Raw genomic sequence first — 22686 nt, forward strand, 5'->3', positions numbered from 1 at the left:
ACAATGCTGAGGTGTGTGCGCGTGCCGAAATGTTTGATGTTGACATGCCCCTAAAGCCGGTCCAAATACGATACGAAATGGGTAGCAACCCCTCGCCGCAGAAATACGGCCCTTCGGCCCGGAATCCTGGCACACGCACATTATTGACGTCGGTCGGAGCTCCGCTCTCTCCCAGTCCACAAATTGATCAAAGGAATGCATGGCATTGCCAACGGAAGGATAGAAGGATGGCATACTCCCGGCGGTCCCGTAGCTCTGCATCGGTGCTGCAAAGTGAGCCAATAACCAAAAATTCCATCTGCACCTTTAAGAGGTGTCTTTAAGACTCGAACGCGTGGAGAGCAAAATACCTGCGGCTCGCCATGCTCCGATTCAATCGAACCCCACACATGCGGGCGTAATCAATGGCATAGAAATAATTTTCAGCTCAATTCAAACGCATAGCCAGAAAATTTCACATCACAAAAAAGACGTTCTGAAAGTTCGTTATTCAGGAACTGGAACAAGAACAGGAACTCTGGGGAGTGAGACCGCGTTGGAGCTTTTTTGCTTGAGCCTGTGGCTATTTTTATTGAAAATTGTGGACTTTGCATGTGGCACATAGAATAATGGAGCAGGACTGGAATTTAATTTCGGCCTATCGATATTTTTACGAAGATTCAGGCGCCCCCACGTTCCCGCCCACTGGATAACCTTCTCAATATTTCACCTGTCTAATTCGTGCATACAAATAACACAAGTCCGAAAGTCAGGCTCAGAGCTGGCCAAGTCAGAATCGAGAGCGACGGTCATGATGACTGTTTACCTATTTGGAAGGGCCTTTGCTAGAATTAAGAATTAAAATCTGATTTATGTGAGAGCCGCTAGGAAGACACACACTGAATCAGAAACCCGGATATGACTGCATTAAACTTGATTTCGTTTACATTTTTTATGACCACAGGGTACTCTGCGCGGTGGCACAAAAATTTCATTGAAAACGAGATACATGAATAATTCTTTATTGTTCGGTTTTGTAGGGCTATCCGAGCTCTGAAAAATCGCATCAAATTGTTCGCTGCCCTATCCAGTTTCCCTCATACCCTGGCACCAATACTTGCAACCGAACGTGGAGCGCCGGTGCTACCCCATGTCAGATTTTGTGATGGTAGGGCCACAAACCGCTTAATAAGCAGCGCAGCTGTCAAAAGTCCAATATCAATTTTTTTGTCGTTGACTAATGGCGTTCAGATTTTTCGTTTTTTTTTTTAATGCGTGGTGTTTAGTGCTGTGCTCACAACACTTCGGCCATCAAAAGTTATTGTGCAGCGCTGGGCGTTATCAATTTCTAGCCCACAAGTCTCTTCGCCGGAAGTGCTCAAAGCAATTGACAAAATGGCGCACGCAATAAAGCCGGAAATGGCGGAGCCTTTAGCAGCTGGAGCATCCAAGGCGAAAAGTCCAGGTAAGGATTTATTTATCGCTGCAGGCGGGCAGCAAATTAATTTTGAGGGCCTATCCAATTCGCAATATCTTCGCCGGGGGGTTGGAGTCTCGTATCTTGATGTCATGGGACTTTGTGGTGTCATCAACGCAGTTGGCGCCTTATGAAAGTGGAAAGCCTGGCCAGAGAAGCCCCCATACCACCCATCACACCCAGCCGACGTGGCCTCGATTGTGGGTGGCAAATTGCAGCTGCTGCCCAGTGTTTTGACAATAATCAAAACTCAAAAAGCAGCATCGCTGCAACAGCTTAGGAGCTCGGCAGCCTGGGGTCTTGTGCACCCTCCCGCCCACACTAATTGCTTTCAATTTAATGAAAATTTTAATAGGAAAACGCTCTGCCAAAAACAGTTGTCGCTCCCTGGGCTCGTCGGCATGCATGGACATGGCGTGTATAAGGTACATAAGAACCCAGGGAGCGGGTGGAAGACATCCTGAAAACTGCGCCAAACAATTTGCACCTAATATAGTGCAGGTTATTTATTTAGCAGACACACTTGATAAGCAAAAGTATGAATATTCGGGTATGTTTTTGGTTCATTTAAACTTTGATTTGCATTTGGCGACCACAACTTTGAAGTACTCAAGAAATGCAACGAAATGGATAAGAACCATATACGTTTCGGGTTTCGAGGTGCCAGTTTGTCTAGTTCAACCTTCAGCCATGGCGACCAGCTCGCCTTGGTCCTTGGCAATGGCGCACTTTGCTGACTACCTGCTGAGTCTGTTTTTAAACAATTTGGAAAGGAGGGTATTTTTCCCCATGGGCGATGAAGATTTGACGTTGAATTTACGGCTCAATAATAAGGACACAACTCCAAGCTGGCAGCAGAAGATTTTTTGGTTTTGGTATTGGCCTGCCAAAATTGTCAGCCATAATTCTGGTCCACGGCAGTTTGCGCATCGATGGAGCCAATAAACAATGATGAATCACTTATAAATTGTTGCCATATTTCGAGGTCCCACCTCGAATGAGTTGGACGAGGGTTGTGGAGTGGAGTAGAGTGGAAATTGAAATTGATGACGTTGCTTCTGACGAAGCTTTTGACTTGTCGCCGCTTAAATGCTTCCAAGTAAGAACTCCTACTCTTCTTCCACCCACAACGCGGTTGTTTATTTACCAACATTAACAAAATAAATGACGTGCAAAGAAAAAGGCAAACGCGAACGCGAGTCGACGATACTGCGAAAAAGTTTGAATAGACAAATTATTGCGATGCTACGGCGCTGGAACAGAAGGCGGGGTAATCACTTATGGTAACTGTCATCCCTCAATCGGCAGTCGCTAAACACAATTCATTCAAAACTCTCGCCAGAGGGCAGTCGGCGTAGAGTTGCTATCCGGAATTGGCAATGGTGGGGCATTTTTAACGTGGCCGTCATGGGCCGTCTTTGTGACAACTTTTACGTTGATTGGTTTTTGCCTGGAGTGAAATCGATGGCTTTTGGTCACGTAATTAAGAGCAAACTTATTAATCGCCGTTTGACAACTCCCGGCAGCCAGCTAATTAAGTCAAATTGGCTGCAAATCGGAATTTTATTTAATCGCTTTTTCCAAATGAGGCGTTTCCCTTTTGCGCATTGTCTTCTGGCCATAAAACCCGTCATGCTGAATGGAAATACTGCGTCGTCAACTGTCTAGCGGTCGTGTCTGCAAGTCAAAGTGAAAATTTGACAGTTTCCGAAAGGTTTCCGTCCCTAAATGTCAATTGAGAGGTAAGGTTTTGGGCCCGAGTTCCGGCTCGGGTTCGGTTTGGTGGGCTTACCTCGTCGCCTGGCATTTTGCTCTAAGGAACCATGTAGAGAGCCCTTCCGTCAACAGTATTTGGCGGTGGGCATTTACATTTAAAAAATTTTATAATAATTATAATTTTGTGAGTATTTGCATATTCGTCTGCACAAGCGCTGGAGGGACGCGCGAAAAGGGGTGTCTTGGCTTTCTGGCTGTGGCAGATGTGGGCTTTACATGACAAAAGTTGTGCCTTTGCAAAGTTTGCACCATTATAAAATGTTTGTGGCAAGCTGCGTAGCAAGCTGAAGACCAGGACTTTCGGTACTTTCCCTCCCAGTTTTCTTCGTGCGCCATCAGTGTTCTTAACAATTTCTGCGAATGCTCGACAAGCTCAATAATTGTGAACTTGATGCGACAAGTCCCACAAATACGTGTACAATGTAATGTTTTTGCAGCTTAACTTAAAAATATTATAAGATATATAAAGATTGTTTATAAGGTCGATGGCCTCGTAGCTTGTACTACTAACGTGTTATGTTTGTTCGGTGTTTTTGTAAACTGTGCTATCATCTTTAATAAAATAAAATAATATAAATGTAACAAGATAACAGTTCAGGACAAGGCCAGTGTGCATTAATATTGCACGTCACCCCTTAACATAGTGCAAGGCAAATGAATATAGAAGCCTGGTGGTGTATTTTACGTGTGTTTAAACCAAGATTCCTGCAACCCCCTTCGTCAGCAATTTAATTTCAGCTGCAAAACATCATATCGCATATTGCAATTGAGAAGCATTGGATGTCCTTGATTGAACCTCTGTTCGGCAGCTGGCAAATCGCTCCATTGTGCCCGTGCTTGAGAACAAATGTAGCTTTTAATACATTGTCACTGCAATTGACATTTTGTCAAATGGCAATACAATGCGATTTCCCCTTTAATACATTCCTCCCGTGTGTGCTACACGAGCACATATGGCTGTGAAAACCATCCACGTATCTGGCTTTCGCGCATTTGTATCTGTATAGCAGTTTTTAATGTAGCGTAATAAATTGAAAAGTAAGCAAGCGAATAAAGCACACACTCACACACATTGCGGAAGAGGCAGAGATCAGGCATGGGCAATGGCAAGGCGACTATCGCATTCAGACAGTCATAAAAGTAAGTTTAACAACCCACGCCGCCGTTGCTTTCGTTTCTGCTGTTGTTGATGTTGCAAAGTTTTCTAGTGCAATCCAATGCGAAACACAAAGATACTTATTGAGTCCAACAATCTTCTGGGATTGGAAATTCCACCGTTTTGTTTTGCAGCAGAACACACACAGAAGACAACTCAATCGCTTGATTTGATTTCGGGATGCTGAGAAATATCAATGGCTCAGCCGGAAGGATTCCCGGCCACTCGCATTCAATTTTCAGCATCTTGCGATTTGTTACTTGACGTCCCCTAAGCCCCGCCTCCCAAACTTAATGTCACGTATTTGATCAGAAAATTAAGGATCAAAAAGGCATTTGTGTAAGCATCTGAAAATGTTGTGATTTATTGCGCCACAGCCGGCTGGCCCGTCCAGCCTTCTTGGCCAAGCTGTGGGGATTTGCACACATCCTTATGACGAACGAGACCTAGACCCAGCTGCTGCCGGTCTGGAACTGCTGTCGCAGGCTCAGACTGTTTAGTTTTAAATGGGGACGTGTACAATTTAATTTAATCTTTGGATTTTCCTTCGCACAAGCTGCCCTAGAACCTCGTTAGCTCTCGCTCTTTTGGACTTCGTCCCGCTTGGGCGAGATAAATTTCACACATAGATACCGCAGAATAAGGACGGCAAGGAGAACAAGGGGAGGGCAAGAAAATATGTAAAATCTTGTACTTTTTCTGGGCTTTTTTGTGAAACAGATTACCGTATTTCGTTTCATTTTATGCAGCTTTATTGACGTTTGTCTCCGAGAAGCTTGTTTTTTTCAATTTTCGAATATCTTTCGGCCACAATCCTCGACAGCCGCTTACAAGGAAAATTGATAAATCACTTACCTGAAGAGCTATCCTTTGAGCAGGTCAAGGATCATAACACCGAGATGCGAGTGGACGGCGAAAACGCAGTGTCATTGCAATTAGTAAATGCGGCAAAGAATATTTCAAATATTAATTAAATTCACAGTATCTTCATCCGATAGTAATCCGAAAAAGCCTGACACTTCACAGCCCTCCACTCAACATACAGTCAGCTCGTCGAGCAGTCAATTTAATTTGCTGAGAGCAATTGCTTCCCTCGGCACGTAAAGCAATTTGAAATGAGCAACTGACAGCAAATTTAATACATTTTTCACGTTTCATAAGCAGTGTGTGTGTCGCTCCGTGTCAACAGGAAAGGCCCGGCGAAACCGATAGCCCAACATAATTATGTCGTTGCATATTGACGATGATTTCTGCACATTGCCGCAATTATTGTCTGTTTATGCTAATTAAAAATCAATAGGAAGTGCCATCGCGATGTCATTTTTCCCCACTCATGTTAATTGCGCTGGCCTTCCTGTTTACCTATCAATCTCCATCGCTTCTTGCGAACCGCTCCTGGGGAGCCCAGCGTTTTGGTTATTGGAATGGGTTGGATTGGGGGAAGCAGTGTGAAACAAGAAGATCGGGGAGGCAACAGTGCTTTTGGCAAGGAAAATCCAGCTTTGTGTAAGCTAAGTTATGTTCCAAGTCCCACCATTTCCGCTTTTTCTTTAATTATGTGCTGTTGCTGTTATCGGGCTTAAAATATGCAAGCCAAATAAGGGGCGTTTACTCAATTAACGTCCAATCCTGAACCCAGCTACCAACAAGAACCGGCGTCATCAGATCCATGACCAGGGGATGGAAGCGGTTATTTTTGGTCTTTATGTCAAATGAAGCGTGCGAATGCCATAACGCCCCAAAGCCTGGCTATTATATGCGCAGGCCCTGAAAACGCGGCCTGCAGGCACTTCACATCACTCAACAGGGGCGCCCCGAAAGGGGGCGAGCGGTCTTTTGTGTGTTTGCCCAACAAGTGACCAAAGACGGACTGAAAAGACAAGCGCCGCTTGTTGATAAAGCCATCAGCTAAAAATCGATAAAAATAATAAAGGACGCAGGAAAATACCCGGAGTGTGTATACCCAGCTATGTATGTGTTGATGTGGATGTTGATGCGACATGGTGCGATGGTGATGCTGTGGCGTTTTGAATGCGATTCTACACCCAATATATATACTTGTTCTCTGCTTTTGCTTTACCTAATCGGAGATACCGATGGCGAACTCTATGTGTATCCTCAAAGACCACTAATAAAACAAGTGATGTCATTTTTGCTCTAATTGATTTCAATTTCAATCGGCATTTTGTATGTCAGCTCGCACAAGTGTGCTCACCAGGAGCTCACCAGGCTTTTGAAGCGAAAAGAATAATAAAGCAATAAATTAAATTAGTGCGCATTATTTAAAAACAAATAGTCTCTGGTGGCTCGACGCATGTTTGCGAACACAACCAGCAATTGCAGCGCCATAAATTATGCATAAACATTCATGCAAATCAACACTGCCAGCACGCGGGCCTTGTTTGTGGAAATGTTAAGCGCAGCGGGAGGTTGCAGCTTTCGGGGGTCTAGTATTTAGGTGTTGGGGCTGGAAGCCAAGCGGACTCATAATCGAATTAGTTGCAATAAAGCACGAAATTAATTTCCGGTCCGCACGCCGCAAGCCACAAAACATAATTGCGGTGCAGGCGGGGGATGGTAGGTGCGGTTGGATGGGGGAGTGCAATCGGTATTCTTTTCGGACCCATATCCCAACTCTGTTCCAGTTCATAAAGCCAGACGCTGAATGTCCCATCGCACGTTTTGATAAGGCGCAGCATAAAAGGATAACGGCATAAGCAAGCGGCAAGCGAATGTCCGCAGTCAGTTCATATTGGCCGACTGTCCGGACAAACGAGGCAGATAAAAAACTATTGCAGCGATACGAGCTGTAAATAAAGGGAAACCTGGTATCAACAAACGCACATACTTAAGATTGCGTAGCACACAAATTTAATTTTGCGGTCAGGACGGAAGGCCTTTGTTTGAGCAGCCGGACGCAACAACGCAGTAGCTGTGGATCTGTCCAAGTTTTATATGGCAGCATATTCACGCCAGAAGCCTCGGTATTCCTATCAATCGCCCCATAACATCTTTTGGCCGGCTCATGCCGTAGTTACGAACCTCTGTTGCTGAAAAGTTGCTTAATGTTGTATGAAATATTTCTTGTGTGCCGGGAGCTGCAAACGGGGCTTGCATGCGATGATACTGATGGATCCCCACGCAGCCACACAGACATCCACATTTCAGTGTTTCATTCATCCCGCCAGCTCCTCAGGGTACTCAGCATGTATTGACTTAGAATTTCTTTTTGCGACGCTGGCTTAAAGGCACACTCCCCTGCGGCAAGCCAGATGCCATATTTCTCAAGTCTGTGGAGTGCCAGCCAAGGGACTTCTGCGTCGGATCCTGGCGATATAATTTGTGGGTGGGCTGGCCATCACACTACTTTCTAAGATCTAACGGGCAGCATTTAAAACTTTTGGGCAGAGCAATGTCTTTCGGCCCCGACCGAAGGCCCCAAAGAGCTATTACTAAAATTGAACACATCTATCTCACATCTGTATTTTCCATTGGCAAAGGGGCCACATTCTCTTTGGAGCAAGCTCACTTACCACTGGCAAAAATATATATGAGCGTGAAAGGCAATGCTTTTATGGTAATAAGCTCGCATTACATTCTGCAGCATGGAAAACGACATGATGGCCACATTTGATGGGGCGCAACGGAACTTTCGAACGCACCCGTATCGGAGCATCGGTGGCTTATCACATAACACCGAATGGCTCCTCTCGCTTTAACTTCTTTTTTGCTCCTTTGGCCCTCCGATGACGTATTTCTCGGGGAAGGACGTTCTGCAGTCAGTGAGACTCAGAAACAGTTTATTTTCGTAACTTTACTTAAGAGGACTTTCGCTGCCAAATTGTTAAATGAACGCGACTTGCCGGCTCGGCAACAGCCCCTCACTGTAGCCCAAGTGCGCAGAGCCAACACAAGTGCTTTGTCCTTCTCCTAGTTACACACTCCCAACCAGGGACACATTTCACTTGCGCCTCTTCCAAGAGCCCTTTGTTTAGACGCTGGGACACATTTTTAAATCTTGATGTCGTGTGCTCACTTCGCCCGGGTATTGTTTTTATTATGGCTGGCATTTGCATGCATTTGTATGCCGAGGAGACACAACTTGATCTTAGCACGGCAGGAGGACCTTGAACCCTCTAACGAGTTACAGCGCGAAGGAAATGGCAAAGGACTTCAAGAACGATGGTGATTATAGTGCGCGCACTTGGATTGTGTTTTACATTTATAAACTCGTTACAGCGCTCCGTGCTGTCAATCTTTGCCACGCTCATTCTATCGCCAACAAACAGAAAAATAATGCCACGCCCACATTTTACATTTTGTCGTTTTCAAATTGGAATTAATTTTACATACCCATACTTATAGGTATGCCCAAAAGCTGATTAATATTTCAAAAGGTTTGGCTTGAAAGGCATAATGGCTTGGCGTGCTATATGTGTTTAATGTATGTACATATACATACATGTGAATAATGTACAATGTCACCTAAAAGCATAATTATTTTAAAACGGGAATAAGATAGTCAAGGTTCTTAAAATTAGCTTAAAGATTCTAGGGACGCCAACGCTGTGCAAGTTTGTATAAGAACGCTGTCACGCCCACAAGATCTGTCCGAAAAATATTCCTGAGAAACAGACGGATCAAGAATATATACCCTATAAGGTCGGATTCGCTTCCTTCTGCCAGTTATATACTTTTTAACGAATTTAGTATACCCTTTTACTCTACGAGTAACGGGTGTGAACATATGCGGAGCTTGCATCAAACCGAATCTCAAGGAAGAGTAACCACTTTTCAGTGTCAAACTGTTGTTTTCTGCCTTGACAGAATTGCTTCAATAAAAGCACTAAGTAAATGCGAAAAGAAACAGAAAGAAGTGCTCCCTGCTCTTTTCCACATGCCAAGCACACAGAGTATTTCTTACTTAACGAGCAAACGAAACGTATTCACGCTCAGCTTCGTCCCCCAGGGATACGCAAAGCCTGTATCCTAGCATGGTGCGGATTAGCTCTTTTTGCACAGTGTATCTAGCGTCTCTCTATGGTCGTTCTATTAAGGCCTAATTGAGGGCAATTACTTGCCGCTCAGCTAATAAAAACCTTAGAGATATTTGCGCATTTCAACTAATGATTTTCTGCTTAGACCTAAGCAAACACTGCCAAAAATTTAAGTGTCCAGTTGTGTTGTGGGTAAGTTACACACACACACACCATGAAAACGGTAGCCCACACAATATCTCATTAGCAGGCGACTGACACAGTTATTAATAATTCATTCAGTGCTAATAGAATGTTTGTATTTTGAACGGACCACATGACACAGAAGCAGAAATCCCAGGAAAGGACATGAATCCGAAGCTTTTTCGATAATTAGCCAATTTCCTGAATAATTCAGATCTCAGCTGAGCAACTCCCGACTTATACCTGGACAGCACATCTGAGAAGGTGGGGATCCGGCTATCAATCAGGATTGGTTGCCAGCCAAACTGCTCGTATAATTTTCCTGTCATCAATTCGCGTTGCCCCGCCAAACGTATTTGGCATGATTATACAAAGTCCTCATTAAGGTCTTAATTTGTAAAGCTCGAGGCAGGAGTATTTTCAGACCTAAACCCTTAGCGGCTTTTTAAAACTTATGCAACTATTTTATTTACTTCATTTCCCCAAAGCCTGGTTCTTTTTCTCCCCTTTGTCATGTTTATGCATTTGGAGCCCAATGGACTTTGCCATCGGACTCGGATTGCAAGTTGCAATCAAACGGAAAGCACTAAAAGATTCGAGCCTATATATATATCAGCGAAGGGTTGCACAATGCGGGTTGAACACTCTGGGAGAACCACAAGCCGGCCAGTTCGAACCATGCATAATTCACAAAAATAAATTAAAAGTTGGCAGCGACCTTATTGTTTAGCTACATTCCCGTGCTTCTGAATGGTAATCGAACGGCTGGCAGTATTTAACCTTTTGTTTGCTTTCGTGGCTATTGCATTTTTACAATTGAGCACATTTAAAACTCGTGTTCATGCAGATACCTTGGCATTTGGCAACCCTCCGAAAGAATATCGTGTGGAAAACCCCGGCGGACGTGTACTAAGATGACATCATCGTGCAATTGACGGGGTCCTGGGAATGACAACATTTGAAAACCAGGATAAAAACAAAGACTCGCTGGAGACACAATGAAGTGAAATGAAGCAAAAACGTTGGGGAAGCATCAGCAGGCTGCCAGCCAGTCTACGCACTGATCCAGTGACTCGTTCAGGCATTTGGCCAAGAAGAGGGCCTCATAACTAAATGGGAACTTACATTCCCTATAACGCTTGTTCTCGTTTCTGTTTTTGCTGTGGCAGCAACATCAGCTTCGGCTTCCTTGGCCTGCTTGTAATCCGTTATTAAAATATTGGTTGTTTTTTATTTGACTTTGCTCTTATAGTTGTGGCTATTTTGCATAGATTACTATGGAAGAACCGAGCTCGGAGCTCAGCAAAAAGCTGTCGAAATATGTAGGACACACACTGGCAGAATTTTTTATATGCTGTGTGCACAAAATCAAATCAAATTATTTTTTAGTAGACTTCCAATTGAAATACATATTTGCGGTTCCATGACAAAAAAAAGTCGGGCGGCCTGTGGCCGGATGATAAACACATATTACGCAAGTCTGCCACGCTCATTAGCAAGCACACAAGGTGTCGAACTACAAGTCATAAAACTGGGACGCCCCGTTGGTTCCGGCTTCAACGGTAAGGCAGGGCGATAGGCACGGGGCGTGTCCCACTTGCACACAGCTACCCGTCTACTGACATGCATGTGAGTCCCCGAGGTGATAAAATGCTCCTGCTCCAATCGACCCACTTGTCCGGTGACAGTCCAGAATTGATATAGAACTTCCGCGAGCACACATCCTGCCGCCCTGGTGACCTTTTACTGCTTGCGACGTGCACTCACGCTTTTAAATATGAAACGCGCATTAATTTTGACATCGAAGCGGAAATACATTTAATTGCTTTCTGCGTGGCCGCTCCCCCAACGTCCCCCAACGACTTAATCGCACGTTCACCCCCACGAAAACAAGCCCACGCGCCTTATCGCTGGGGGCTCCGACATATATGAAAAAATAAGATTCGCCATTAGCGCTCGTCTCCAAGGGCTTCGTTAGCAAATATTTAGCTTGCGCTTTCATTTTGTTGCTTAACAAGAAAGCCGTACGATTCCTGGTCTCCCATTTGCATGAGCTACTTCGTCAAAAATTCAGTCCAGATGTATCGTAATCCTATCGACCTTAAAGCGGTATCAAATATAGTTGTGAAGGCCTTTGTGTATAAGTTATTTTAATCTACCCATTTATCAATTTCTCTTCGACCTTTGTTTTCTTCTCATGGAACACACAACCGCGTAAGAAATCTACCTAAAATTGTGTGCTGCTTCCGTCTTTCCCCAAAAACGAATCAAACGACCATTATAAAACCTAAAGTGTACGAGCTGTTTAACCGTTTAACACAAAACAGAAATTAAAATAGTTTTGTTTGGGCCAATAATTTTTAAGTATCCATTTCTTAGTGAACTCGCAGATTATTAAACTGGAAGTAAACTACTTTTATAGTCATTTGAAATAGTCATTTGAAATAGTCATTTGAAGTCTCTAATATATGCCAGTGAAATATACATCCTTTTAAATATGTATAGTCATTAGTCATTTCTAGGAGTGACCACTTTACAAATTTGCTCTTCCGAAACTTAACTTCATTTGAACTTTTCTTGGTTGATAACCAACGCAGTTAGGCATTTACCTTCCTTAATAAGTCAGAGGTGATATGTTTTCAAACCACGTTCGTGGTATATGTTTGACAGCATCCAAGTTTGTTCTTGTCGCAGGCTATAAACCAAAGCCCATACTTTCAAGTCCCACGGATATAAGGGGCAAAAGGGAGTTAAGAGGAAGCAGTGGAAGGCAGAAAGTCACAAGCATTACGTTAACCACATGTCATACTCACTAGTGAGAAACGGCCAACTGTAAATCACTTTCCAAGTGCGGCTGAGCGCGGAACGGATACTAAAGCGGATTTCAGTACCTGGTGGATCTTGTATTCTTGTCGGGGACTCGCGAGTTTCGATCATGCACGGCTCGTATTAAGCCATCAGGCATGCGTCCGCAGAACGCGCACTCCGGTACAACTCGAATGCAATGCGATTTGGGTCAAAGTGGTGGCAAAACGACAATTCAGCCGCACTTTTTACAGTTGTCACTACTGATGCCTGTTCTCGAATTCCCGGATTCTCAATACCTCTGGCGGCTCTGGCGTTTCGGTTTTGGCTAACGTTTCTGCTATTACTTTTTGCCACCGATGACAGCAAGCTGCCTTCGCACTCGCAGTTGCTTGCAGGAACAGTTGCCTTAACGCGGAGTCACTGGCGAATATTACGCCCGCCGCGCACCAGTTTTCGCGAGCATTAAGGCGTTCACAAGAATAACACGTCGCTCCCACAGCGAAACATCCAACTTGAACTTGGTAGTCGCGCTGCACGATTTAATTGGGGCAACTTTGGTAATTTCAAACGCACTTTTGCCGCCGGAACCCCCAACTTCAAATCCAATCTCAGCCTCAGTCTCGCACTCGGTGCGGCCTTGTTGTTGCTGTGTTGAATGGTATGTCAATGGTTGATGTGTTGTTGTTGCTAATGGGCAACGAGCGATGCTGTTGCTTCCGCAGCGTGCACAGCTTTCGACGAGCAAACGAAGGGAACTGACCGGACGACCAGGACTCAGTTAGCATTCGGAAACCACTTGCCAATGGAAGGGAGCGCCAGCGCCTGCGCCTGGCCCAGCTGAGCGAAAGCTAAACAAAAGCTGAGCGGAAGCTCTGTCAAGCTTTTAGGTCAGCGACACTTGACAGCGCCTAGCTTTCGATCCCCGACATGGCCCAATGAGCCCAACCGCTACACCTGACTTCCATGGCTTCCAGGGCGCTGGCAGCCTAAGAGAGTCCATTCCACGCTCTCGCTGTCTCTTAGGAGTCTTAGCGGAGACTCCGAATTCCTTGGTCCCAAGATGACCAAATTGTGTCACATTTGAGAACGGAACTCACATTGCCAAAGTCACGTGCCGGAGCGTTTGGCTGCTAAAGGACCTCAACAGCCGAACCTCTTATGGCACCCACACTTCGCAAGTACAACTGGCGAATCAGTGTCCCGCAAATTGATATCCTAATGCAACTGGCAGTCATACGGCACGCACGCCCCACGGACGGATGACTGCCGCAAGCGGAGCCGCAACTTGCAACTAAACTTTTGCGGTGACCAAAACCGAACGTGGAGTAAATCCCCCGGCCAACTGACAACTACAATGACAGCTATAGGTGGCCACCAGGATGCAGGACAAGTGGAAGAGTGTGTTCCCACATGCCGCTTGTCGTATTCCATTAGTGTGCCGACCAACCTTAATGATTTCTTACTTACTGCGCGCCATTTCCACGCTGGAGTGACTGTGTGCGGGCGAGAGCGCCAGCTCACGCACACTCACTGTTACAGGGGCATAATCGCATTCGTACTGGTTTTCAAGTGCTGTGGCATCTACGAGACAACGCTTTTGAGTGGGGTCGCCGTATTAATCTGCAAGAGGTTGCCGGTGTGGTGTGTGTCTGCATCAACGGTCGGGTAAAAGTTCAAGAAATTGCTTTTGCATGAGCCATTCGGAGCGCGGTGGGCGGGAGGCCAGAATGTCGGAAGAGCGCTGGTTGGCCGGACGCGCGTCCTGGCCACACGAAGGAAGCTGTGGAGATTGAAAAAGTATTGGGAACCGATAGGCGGCCGTTCAAGATATATTACCCTTAATTAGGGAGTAGATTCAACCTGCAGATGACTGCGCTGCCATATATGTACATATGTACATTATGGGATTCAAATGTACCGAAATTGAATTATTGACACCGCTCACTAAAGTAACTTAAAGTAACAATTTTACATCGCTCAACCTTGGTCGGCAACTCTTCCCGCAAACCTACTGTTCTCGAGAGTCGAGAGCCGCGACTAGATGATACCCTGTACTAAGCTGTCAAGTAATAACATATTGTAAATATTCATATCCAATTACCAACAGTTTTGCATGTAGAGTTACTTGAAAAATCATTGGCCGTAATCTGTCTTTTAAGCGATAAGATAAAAATAAATAGAATAATAGTAATAATATACCCCTTATCGGGTCAAAATCGCCATCACGCCTTATCCAACACATTTCTAGCACTGTAAATAAATAGAAAATAAGAGAGAACGCTATAGTCGAGTTCCCCGACTATCTGGTACCCTTTACTCCGCTAGTGGGAAGGCGAAGGAGAGTCTTCAACACTGACAGTATGTGGGCGTTAGAGTGGGCGTGGCAAAAAGTTTTTTGGCAAATCGATAGAAATTTTCAAGACTAATACAAAAACAAGAGAGAACGCTATAGTCGAGTTCCCCGACTATCTGATACCCGTTACTCAGCTGTAAGTGCGAAGGACAGTTTTTGGCGGTTTGTGGGCGTTAGAGTGGGCGTGGCAGAATCGATAGAAATTTACAAGACTAATACAAAAATGAAAAAATATCAAAACATTTTTCAAAAGTGTGGGCGTAGCAGCTTTGGGCGGTTTGTGGGCGTGGCAAAAAGTTTTTTGGCAAATCGATAGAAATTTACAAGACTAATACAAAAGTGAAAAAATATCAAAACATTTTTCAAAAGTGTGGGCATGGAAGTTTTGGGCGGTTTGTGGGCCTTAGAGTGGGCATGGCAACATGAATCAACAAACTTGCGCTACGTCTATGTCTGTGTCTTTGGAGTCTGTATGCATAGTCTCAACTTTCTAGCTTTTGTAGTTTCTGAGATCTCAGCGTTCATACGGACGGACAGACAGACGGACATGGTCATATCGACTCGGCTATTGATCCTGATCAAGAATATATATACTTTATATGGTCAGAAGCGCTTCCTTCTGCCTCTACGAGTAACCAGTATAACGAGACACTACTATTAGAGACTGTCTGGTATTTATGGTATTCTAAGCATTACCATAGAGAAGTACGGTGAGTGAGGAGATAAGAGTGTGATCGGCAGGCACCACACCAAATGCCTCGGGAAAACTTAGCAACTTTTATTAGCATTATGCACTTTAGCTGTGATGGATACTTATATGAAGATGACTCATAAGGCCATTGGTTGATTGGCATAAGACTTCTGAAATTAATTTGATTTCCTTAATTTTCAATTATTTAAGCCGAACAACTGCAGCTCATTGACACAACCGGCAGAACCATAGAAGCCGTTGATCAATGAAATCGTTTGGAAGTTGGTATTACACCCCCACACACATACAAATATAGGAACGTGGGACAGCATGTATGCATTTAGCCCCGTAAGGTTGGGTTATTAAATCAATTTCGTTTGTTGCTCTTTTGAACTACTTTTACTTGCCATGTCAGGTAGTCGAACTTGTCTGTCAGGCAGACCAAGCGGGACTCATGTCTCGGCCAAGTTAATGTCTAGGCTAACTGAGCGTGCAATATTTAAGGAGTATGGACCCAGACGGTTTTCCAGGGAAATCAATCCCTTCCACTGCAGAGCTTTGTGTTCGGTTTCGTCCTTGTTTGCCTACTTTATGTGTGTTGGCACAATCACCGCGCGAATAATTATTAAGTTCAAATATGCGTGTGAGCCGTGTAAATATTTACTGTATGAAACAAATTACCTGATTACATTTGGGTCAAGCCATTTTTGCCACCAAAGTGACGCTAAATGCTCTTATTTGTGTGCGGGTTTGCCGGACCCCCTACGTACATTCGCACAATCACGTGGGTAAACAAAACACTGCCACCCCCTCGTAGCACTATCATAGCAGTCAGTTAGATGTATGTGGCGTATACTCACGGGTCACACAGACAGAAATTAATTAAAAGTTTGTATATTGCTGCAACAGAATGTCTAGCTTGTTTATTTGCCCTGCTGTGTACGTTTGCTCGTGTGCCTGTCTGTGCAGCCATTGTTTTTTGTACGCGAATGTTTCCCATTTTTTATATATTTTCACGACCTTGTAAGTTAACAATTTTGGCCATTCACTCTGACGCAATGTTTACACATTAGTAATGGCATTTACGACCCTGGTATGCACCCATCGTCATGTATTTTACATGTTCGTTTATGTGTGCGCAAGGCTCTGTGCTGCTCTTGTTGCCTGTGGGATTGGCAAGAGAAGAAGTTACTAATCGAACTGCGTTTTTATGGCTTGAAAGAGCAGAGTAAAATGGCAGTAGCTATATTTTGTTAGACCAGCTGATGAATTACATCTTAAGTGATTTATAGACAGCTAACTTACATTTGCATGCGTAGAATCACTATCTATTTTAGCAGCCTGACTAAATAGTTTAAAAGAAGGTTTAGCAATAACGATAAATAATTTAATAAAAGATTATTCAAGAAACATTAAATCAATTATTGTTTGTTTGAATCGTGGCAATTTCGGATGTCAAGATTTCTCACTAGACCCCTCCGGGATGTTTAATAATTTTGAGGTCTCTGCAAAGGCTCCACTAATTTTCAACAAATCAAAAACAGATTGACACTTAGTTTTCGTACTCGGTGCTCTGCAGGCTGTGTGTTTTGCGAGTTTGGCATGGAGGAGGGTGACATCCTTCTCAAAAAGCTGTGTCGTGTGCATTCATGTGGCTGCGTGTGTGTGGGTAAAGTGGGCGTGGTAGCTCACTTCGATAGCTCGCTCCGAAAATGTGTGTAAGCTACTGCAAACATATTCGCACAGCTGCGCAGCATGGCATTAATTTCCGTTAATTAAAATAAATACGTCAAGCGATAATAAATGATGGCGTGGATATCAAGCGAGCTCCTGTAAAGCATGCTACAAAACGATCCAAAAGACACACGCCGCCTTCAATTAGTCGACCACTTCAAACCCGAGCACTTGCATCGGCGGTACCTGCTCCTGTGTCGACTTTGGGAAAATGCAAAGCGCTGCAATTAAAGGGATAACTGATTTGGCCAAAAGTAACATAAATTTTAGTTAAACAGGCTAAAACCTATTCAAATGCTGTGATGTGTCAACACATAAGCCGGTGTTGCCGGGCGTGGGATGTGCAGGTTCACCTTGACAGGACTGAGGAGATGGAAGCTTGCCAAATAGCCGGGCCAAAGCACAAATTACAGTGACGGACCCGGAGAGTAAACGTATTCAAGTGTGCGAGCTTGGCAGGAGCAAACAAAAGGTTATCCATGGCCTTCTTGCCGGTGTTCCTTGGACACAGTGCTCACACACGATACGGGAAGTAGCAACAGCTGCTCGGCAGAGCTCTCCACAGCCGGCTGATGCGGCTACGGGTGTCCCTGCTATTGAAATGTGCAGTAATGAAAAAATGTCAGCTTACACGTGGCAGGATAAGGGAAGTTGGTAGCTGTAGCTATGACCGAAGCTGATGCTGAAACTGAAGTTGAGGCAGACACTGAAGGTACATTCAACAAAAGCGACAGCGACAACAAAACATGTGTCAACTGCCAGACATCCTGAGCAATATTAATAACACTCGGCGAACATATTTTTCATTAAAGCTGCAAGGGGATGTCACACAGACGCTACATAACATAACATCTGTGTATCTGGGCGAGCTTACTCTTTAAGGATGATTATGCTAAGCTTTCAGCACACACTCGCCCTCACGCTTACGGACAAACAGAAGAAAATTTAATAAATGTAGTTAGGAGGCGATTAGCGGCCACTTTACACTCCTCCCACGCGCAGAACGGCCTTAAAAAGTTTCTTGGAAACCCTCGTGCCAAACTGGAGCTGCTGTTTTTCTCCTGCCGCGCTGCATTTGCAAGAAAACACTGGCCCACGGCGAAGTTGAAGCAGCTCACACTACGTATGGGGAACGTCTTAATTGCCATTAAGGACCCGTCTGCTATTTTCGCCAACTTTTCTATAATTTATGCATTCTGGAAATCCAGCATGTGAAAACGAATACAGCCCAACTGATGCAGTTTAAAATTCAATTTCGTCAAATCGGAATTCGTGTAACACACTGTATAAATGTTTGTTCTAGTCAAGTGCTTTCACTGGTTAATTAAACAACAGCAGAGAAATTCTCAAGTTAATAATTTAACAACAGCAAGGGCCATAAACTTAATGAAAACTTTTCGAACTCATTGAAAACTTCATCTATAAAAATGTCACAAGTTGGGAAGACACCGGCCTATATAAGCCTGGCACCAGAGTACTGCGCACACTGACGCCGAGATGGTCTTTAAGCTGATACGTCCCGCTCCACTCACGGAGCAGAAACGGTCCCGTGATGGCTGCATCTACCTCTACCGTGCCATGAAGTTCATTGGATGGCTTCCCCCTAAGCAGGGGGTGCTCCGGTATGTGTACCTCACCTGGACGCTCATGACGTTCGTGTGGTGTACAACGTATCTGCCGCTTGGCTTCCTTGGTAGCTACATGACGCAGATCAAGGCCTTCTCCCCGGGAGAATTTCTCACTTCACTTCAGGTGTGCATTAATGCCTACGGCTCCTCGGTAAAAGTGGCAATCACATACTCCATGCTCTGGCGCCTGATAAAGGCCAAGAACATATTGGACCAGCTAGACCTGCGCTGCACCGCCATGGAGGAGCGCGAAAAGATCCACCGAGTGGTGGCTCGCAGCAACCATGCCTTTCTCATCTTTACATTTGTCTACTGCGGCTATGCCGGCTCCACCTACCTGAGCTCGGTTTTAAGTGGGCGTCCGCCCTGGCAGCTGTACAATCCCTTTATTGATTGGCATGACGGCACACTCAAGCTCTGGGTGGCCTCCACTTTGGAGTACATGGTGATGTCAGGCGCCGTGCTACAGGATCAACTGTCGGATACGTATCCGTTGATCTACACCCTCATCCTTCGCGCTCACTTGGACATGCTAAGGGAGCGCATTCGACGCCTCCGTTCCGACGGGAACCTGAGCGAGGCCGAGAGCTATGAAGAGCTGGTCAAATGCGTAATGGACCACAAGCTAATTCTAAGGTAGGAAGAGCTTGTAGCCACAGCTAGGGCAACTTACCTATGTTTTTCCCGTAGATACTGCGCTATCATTAAACCAGTAATCTCAGGGACCATCTTCACACAGTTTCTGCTGATCGGCCTGGTTTTGGGATTGACGCTGATCAATGTATTTTTCTTCTCAGACATCTGGACGGGCATCGCATCCTTCATGTTTGTCATAACCATTTTACTGCAGACGTTCCCCTTCTGCTACACATGCAACCTCATCATGGAGGACTGCGAGTCCCTGACCCATGCCATTTTCCAGTCCAACTGGGTGGATGCCAGTCGTCGCTACAAGACAACATTACTGTATTTTCTTCAAAACGTGCAGCAGCCTATCGTTTTCATTGCCGGCGGCATCTTTCAGATATCCATGAGTAGCAACATAAGTGTAAGTGGTTGCCAAAGTAATACATTCCCTTTGAATTCTCTTTCATTTTCTACCCCTTCTTTAGGTGGCAAAGTTTGCTTTTTCCGTGATAACCATTACCAAGCAAATGAATATAGCTGACAAATTTAAGACGGACTAAGGTGATACATTTCGTATCCTTTTTTGAATCCTCTTCGCACCACCGTTATTCCCCAAATCGTGACCCCCACAAACAATATATTTCCAAAACATATGCTTACATTTATTGACACTGTGGAAAGAGAGATTCTTTCACTTTCTCTAAATAAAGAGTTGTAGTAGGGAATGGTTAATTGTGATACCAACGCTGTGCAAGTTCCCAATGTCGCAAGTCGTTTAAAGCTGCCACGGACACACTTTTGAGAAACTGTTTGATTTTATTATACCCGTTACTCGTAGAGTAAAAAGACATACTACACTCGTTGAAAAGTATGTAACAGGCAGAAGGAAGCGTTTCCGACCTTATTATACCCGTTACTCGTAGAGTAAAAGGGTATACTAGATTCGTTGAAAAGTATGTAACAGGCAGAAGGAAGGGTTTCCGACCATATAAAGTATATATATTCTTGATCAGGACCAATAGCCGAGTCGATATGACCATGTCCGTCTGTCCGTCTGTCTGTCCGTCCGTATGAACGCTGTGATCTCAGGAACTACAAAAGCTAGAAAGTTGAGATTAAGCATACAGACTCCAGAGACATAGACGCAGCGCAAGTGTTGCCACGCCCACTCTAACGCCCACAAACCGCCCAAAGCTGCTACGCCCACACTTTTGAAAAATGTTTTGAAATTTTTTCATTTTTTTATTAGTCTTGTAAAATTCTATCGATTTGCCAAAAAACTTTTTGCCACGCCCACTCTAACGCCCACAAACCGCCAAAAACTGTGTTTAAGACTCTCCTTCTCCCTTCCACTAGCTGAGTAACGGGTATCAGATAGTCGGGAAACTCGATTATAGCGTTCTCTCTTGTTAAATAAATATATTCTTGATCAGGAGCAATAGCCTAACCGAGCTGGCACGGTCCGTATGTCCGTATGAACGCCTCGATCTCAGGATAGAATCTAGATCTGTGTATGTTGAAAGTAGAATGCAGCTTCCAGAGACACAGTCGCAACTCAAGTTTGATTCCAACTTTTGCCACTCCAACGCCCACAAGCCGCCCAAAACTAACATGAACAATTTTTTTATTAATCATTTTATTATTTTTTTTCCAATTTCTACCGATATTCCAGTAAATGTTAAAATTACTTCATGCAAATTAAAATTTTTATTAAAAAATTATTTAAAAAAATATTTTATTTTAATATTTTAGTAAATTTATTGGTGATAAACTTTTCAAACTTATACAATATTACAAGACACTACTATTGGTTTTTATCTTAGATCGTTCTCGATCCGATCCCGAAACAGACTGACTTCTCGATTCTAATTCCCGATCCAATCAACCTCGGCCTTTCAATTATGTTTAGAATAAAAGCTTGATGGCGAAATTATTTCTCTGCGCTGTGAAATTCAATTATGCTGACCGATGCAGTTTGATTGAAGCGCAATAAGTTGACCATGGTTTGGTCTCCAAGCGGATGCTGTGTTTCTGAGAGTTCGATTATTTATCTTAGCGGGTAGCTAAGCGCTGGCAAAGGCAAATGACAAAAGCAAGAACAAAGGAAAAGCCTCCTAGATTGAAATTTAAAATTTGTTTATAAAATGGGATAGAGTGCTATGTTTGCGGGTTGGATAACTCTCCCCCTTCTAAAATGACGCGTCCCGCTTCATTACGAATTTCGTTTAAACGCTCATTTAATTCTGTTAAAAATACTTCCTCATTATTTGGTTTTTCTAGTTCTGGCCGTTTTTGTTTGGTTACAAATATAAAATATCTGAATTTTATTATTAGTGTAGTGTCAGATAAAAAATTATTAAAATTAAAAATATAAAAGAAAGTGATATCTTGGTATTACTTATTTTAATTAAGGGATTTAAAACGTTTACATTATCTAGACAGAGTTCCGAGTTATTAGACAGTATGTAATCGGATATTTGATAATCTGTAAAATGGTTTGTAGTTATGTATTCAAGTATTTTACTTTCTAATTGGTATATGAAATGTTGTTTATTGTGGTTGTACCGTTAAATGTTATTCAAAATTACCCGTTTAGGTGGGAGTGGTTAACAATATTGTAACCATTTATAAAAATGGCACCGTCTTGGATGATATCTATTTCCTTATTTTTTCCCTTATTTTATTACAAGTGAATTTTTCACCATTTAATAATTTGGTAAAACAGGTTTTTCTTTATTTATGGTACAGTAATTGTTAAAAAGTTCGGTCTTAAATGTAGACATTTCATAATATATATTGTCGTATTTTGCGACTTGATTGCTTATTAATAGTTTTCTATCGCTTTTGGAAATGCTTTAGCATATTATATGTCGCATCTGTTATGGGTATTTAATACACTTATATTATAGGGTATTTAATTACTAAGAGTTCTTAATATAGTTCGATTTTGAACACAGAGATATCCATCAGGTCTGCAATAATTACAGGTCTTACTTAGTTCGTGACTTGATATTTCTTTTATGTCTTCATGGTTTAGAATTTTAGTGTTAAAGTAATGTGATAGTATCGATTAAATTTTTCAGGAAGAGATTATATTTCTTTAAACAATTTGGAATTGATAATAAATTGTTTGTTATTATTTTCTATTAAGTCCTTGATTGCATTTTGAATTATGACGAAGTCATCATGATCCGAAGTACCAGCTAACAACTTCCACGCGGTTCCTAATTCATTAATTCCCCTTTTGGATCTATATGATATTAGCTGTGATAAAATT

The 22686-nt window shown here is 43.5% G+C and overlaps 2 protein-coding genes and 1 long non-coding RNA gene across 9 annotated transcripts in view; 2 read left to right on the top strand and 1 right to left on the bottom strand.

Annotated features, from left to right (window-relative positions):
- Positions 1-13137, bottom strand: part of LOC6529097 (zwei Ig domain protein zig-8) — a 55411-nt gene extending 42274 nt beyond the window's left edge. For 4 of the 6 annotated variants that reach the window (XM_039370365.1, XM_015198700.2, XM_015198701.2 and 1 more), the window contains exon 1: positions 12382-13136. The gene's annotated coding sequence lies outside the window, so the exon portion shown is untranslated. Of the gene's footprint in view, positions 1-12381 lie in introns of all 6 variants that reach the window. The other 2 variants (XM_039370366.1, XM_002090074.3) reach the window with 1 other exon arrangement.
- Positions 481-12866, top strand: LOC120320532. The gene is made up of 2 exons (XR_005560027.1): positions 481-4372; positions 4441-12866. It is a non-coding gene; the product is annotated as an uncharacterized LOC120320532 (long non-coding RNA).
- A 5485-nt stretch (positions 13138-18622) lies between the features above and the next one.
- On the top strand, positions 18623-20134 carry LOC6529100 (odorant receptor 42b). 2 transcript variants are annotated; one of them, XM_039371308.1, is made up of 3 exons: positions 18623-19418; positions 19580-19830; positions 19895-20134. In XM_039371308.1, exons 1-2 carry the CDS (start codon positions 18652-18654, stop codon positions 19818-19820), a joined length of 1008 nt encoding a protein of 335 aa, XP_039227242.1. In that variant the 5' UTR covers positions 18623-18651; the 3' UTR covers positions 19821-19830; positions 19895-20134. The 2 variants fall into 2 exon arrangements, with proteins under 2 accessions (XP_039227242.1, XP_002090113.1); XM_002090077.2 differs by having other exon boundaries at positions 18626-19418; positions 19473-19830.
- Positions 20135-22686: the final 2552 nt, after the last annotated feature.

Source organism: Drosophila yakuba, chromosome 2L, assembly GCF_016746365.2.
Source record: "Drosophila yakuba strain Tai18E2 chromosome 2L, Prin_Dyak_Tai18E2_2.1, whole genome shotgun sequence".
NCBI classification, from domain to species: domain Eukaryota; kingdom Metazoa; phylum Arthropoda; class Insecta; order Diptera; family Drosophilidae; genus Drosophila; species Drosophila yakuba.

Bases quoted from the DNA above. Each gene is read 5' to 3' on its own strand.
- LOC6529100 (XM_002090077.2), top strand. From the start codon at position 18,652: ATGGTCTTTAAGCTGATACGTCCCGCTCCACTCACGGAGCAGAAACGG. The intron at 19,419-19,472 runs GTAGGAAGAGCT...TTTTTCCCGTAG, and splicing joins GACCACAAGCTAATTCTAAG to ATACTGCGCTATCATTAAAC. The intron at 19,831-19,894 runs GTAAGTGGTTGC...CCCCTTCTTTAG, and splicing joins CCATGAGTAGCAACATAAGT to GTGGCAAAGTTTGCTTTTTC.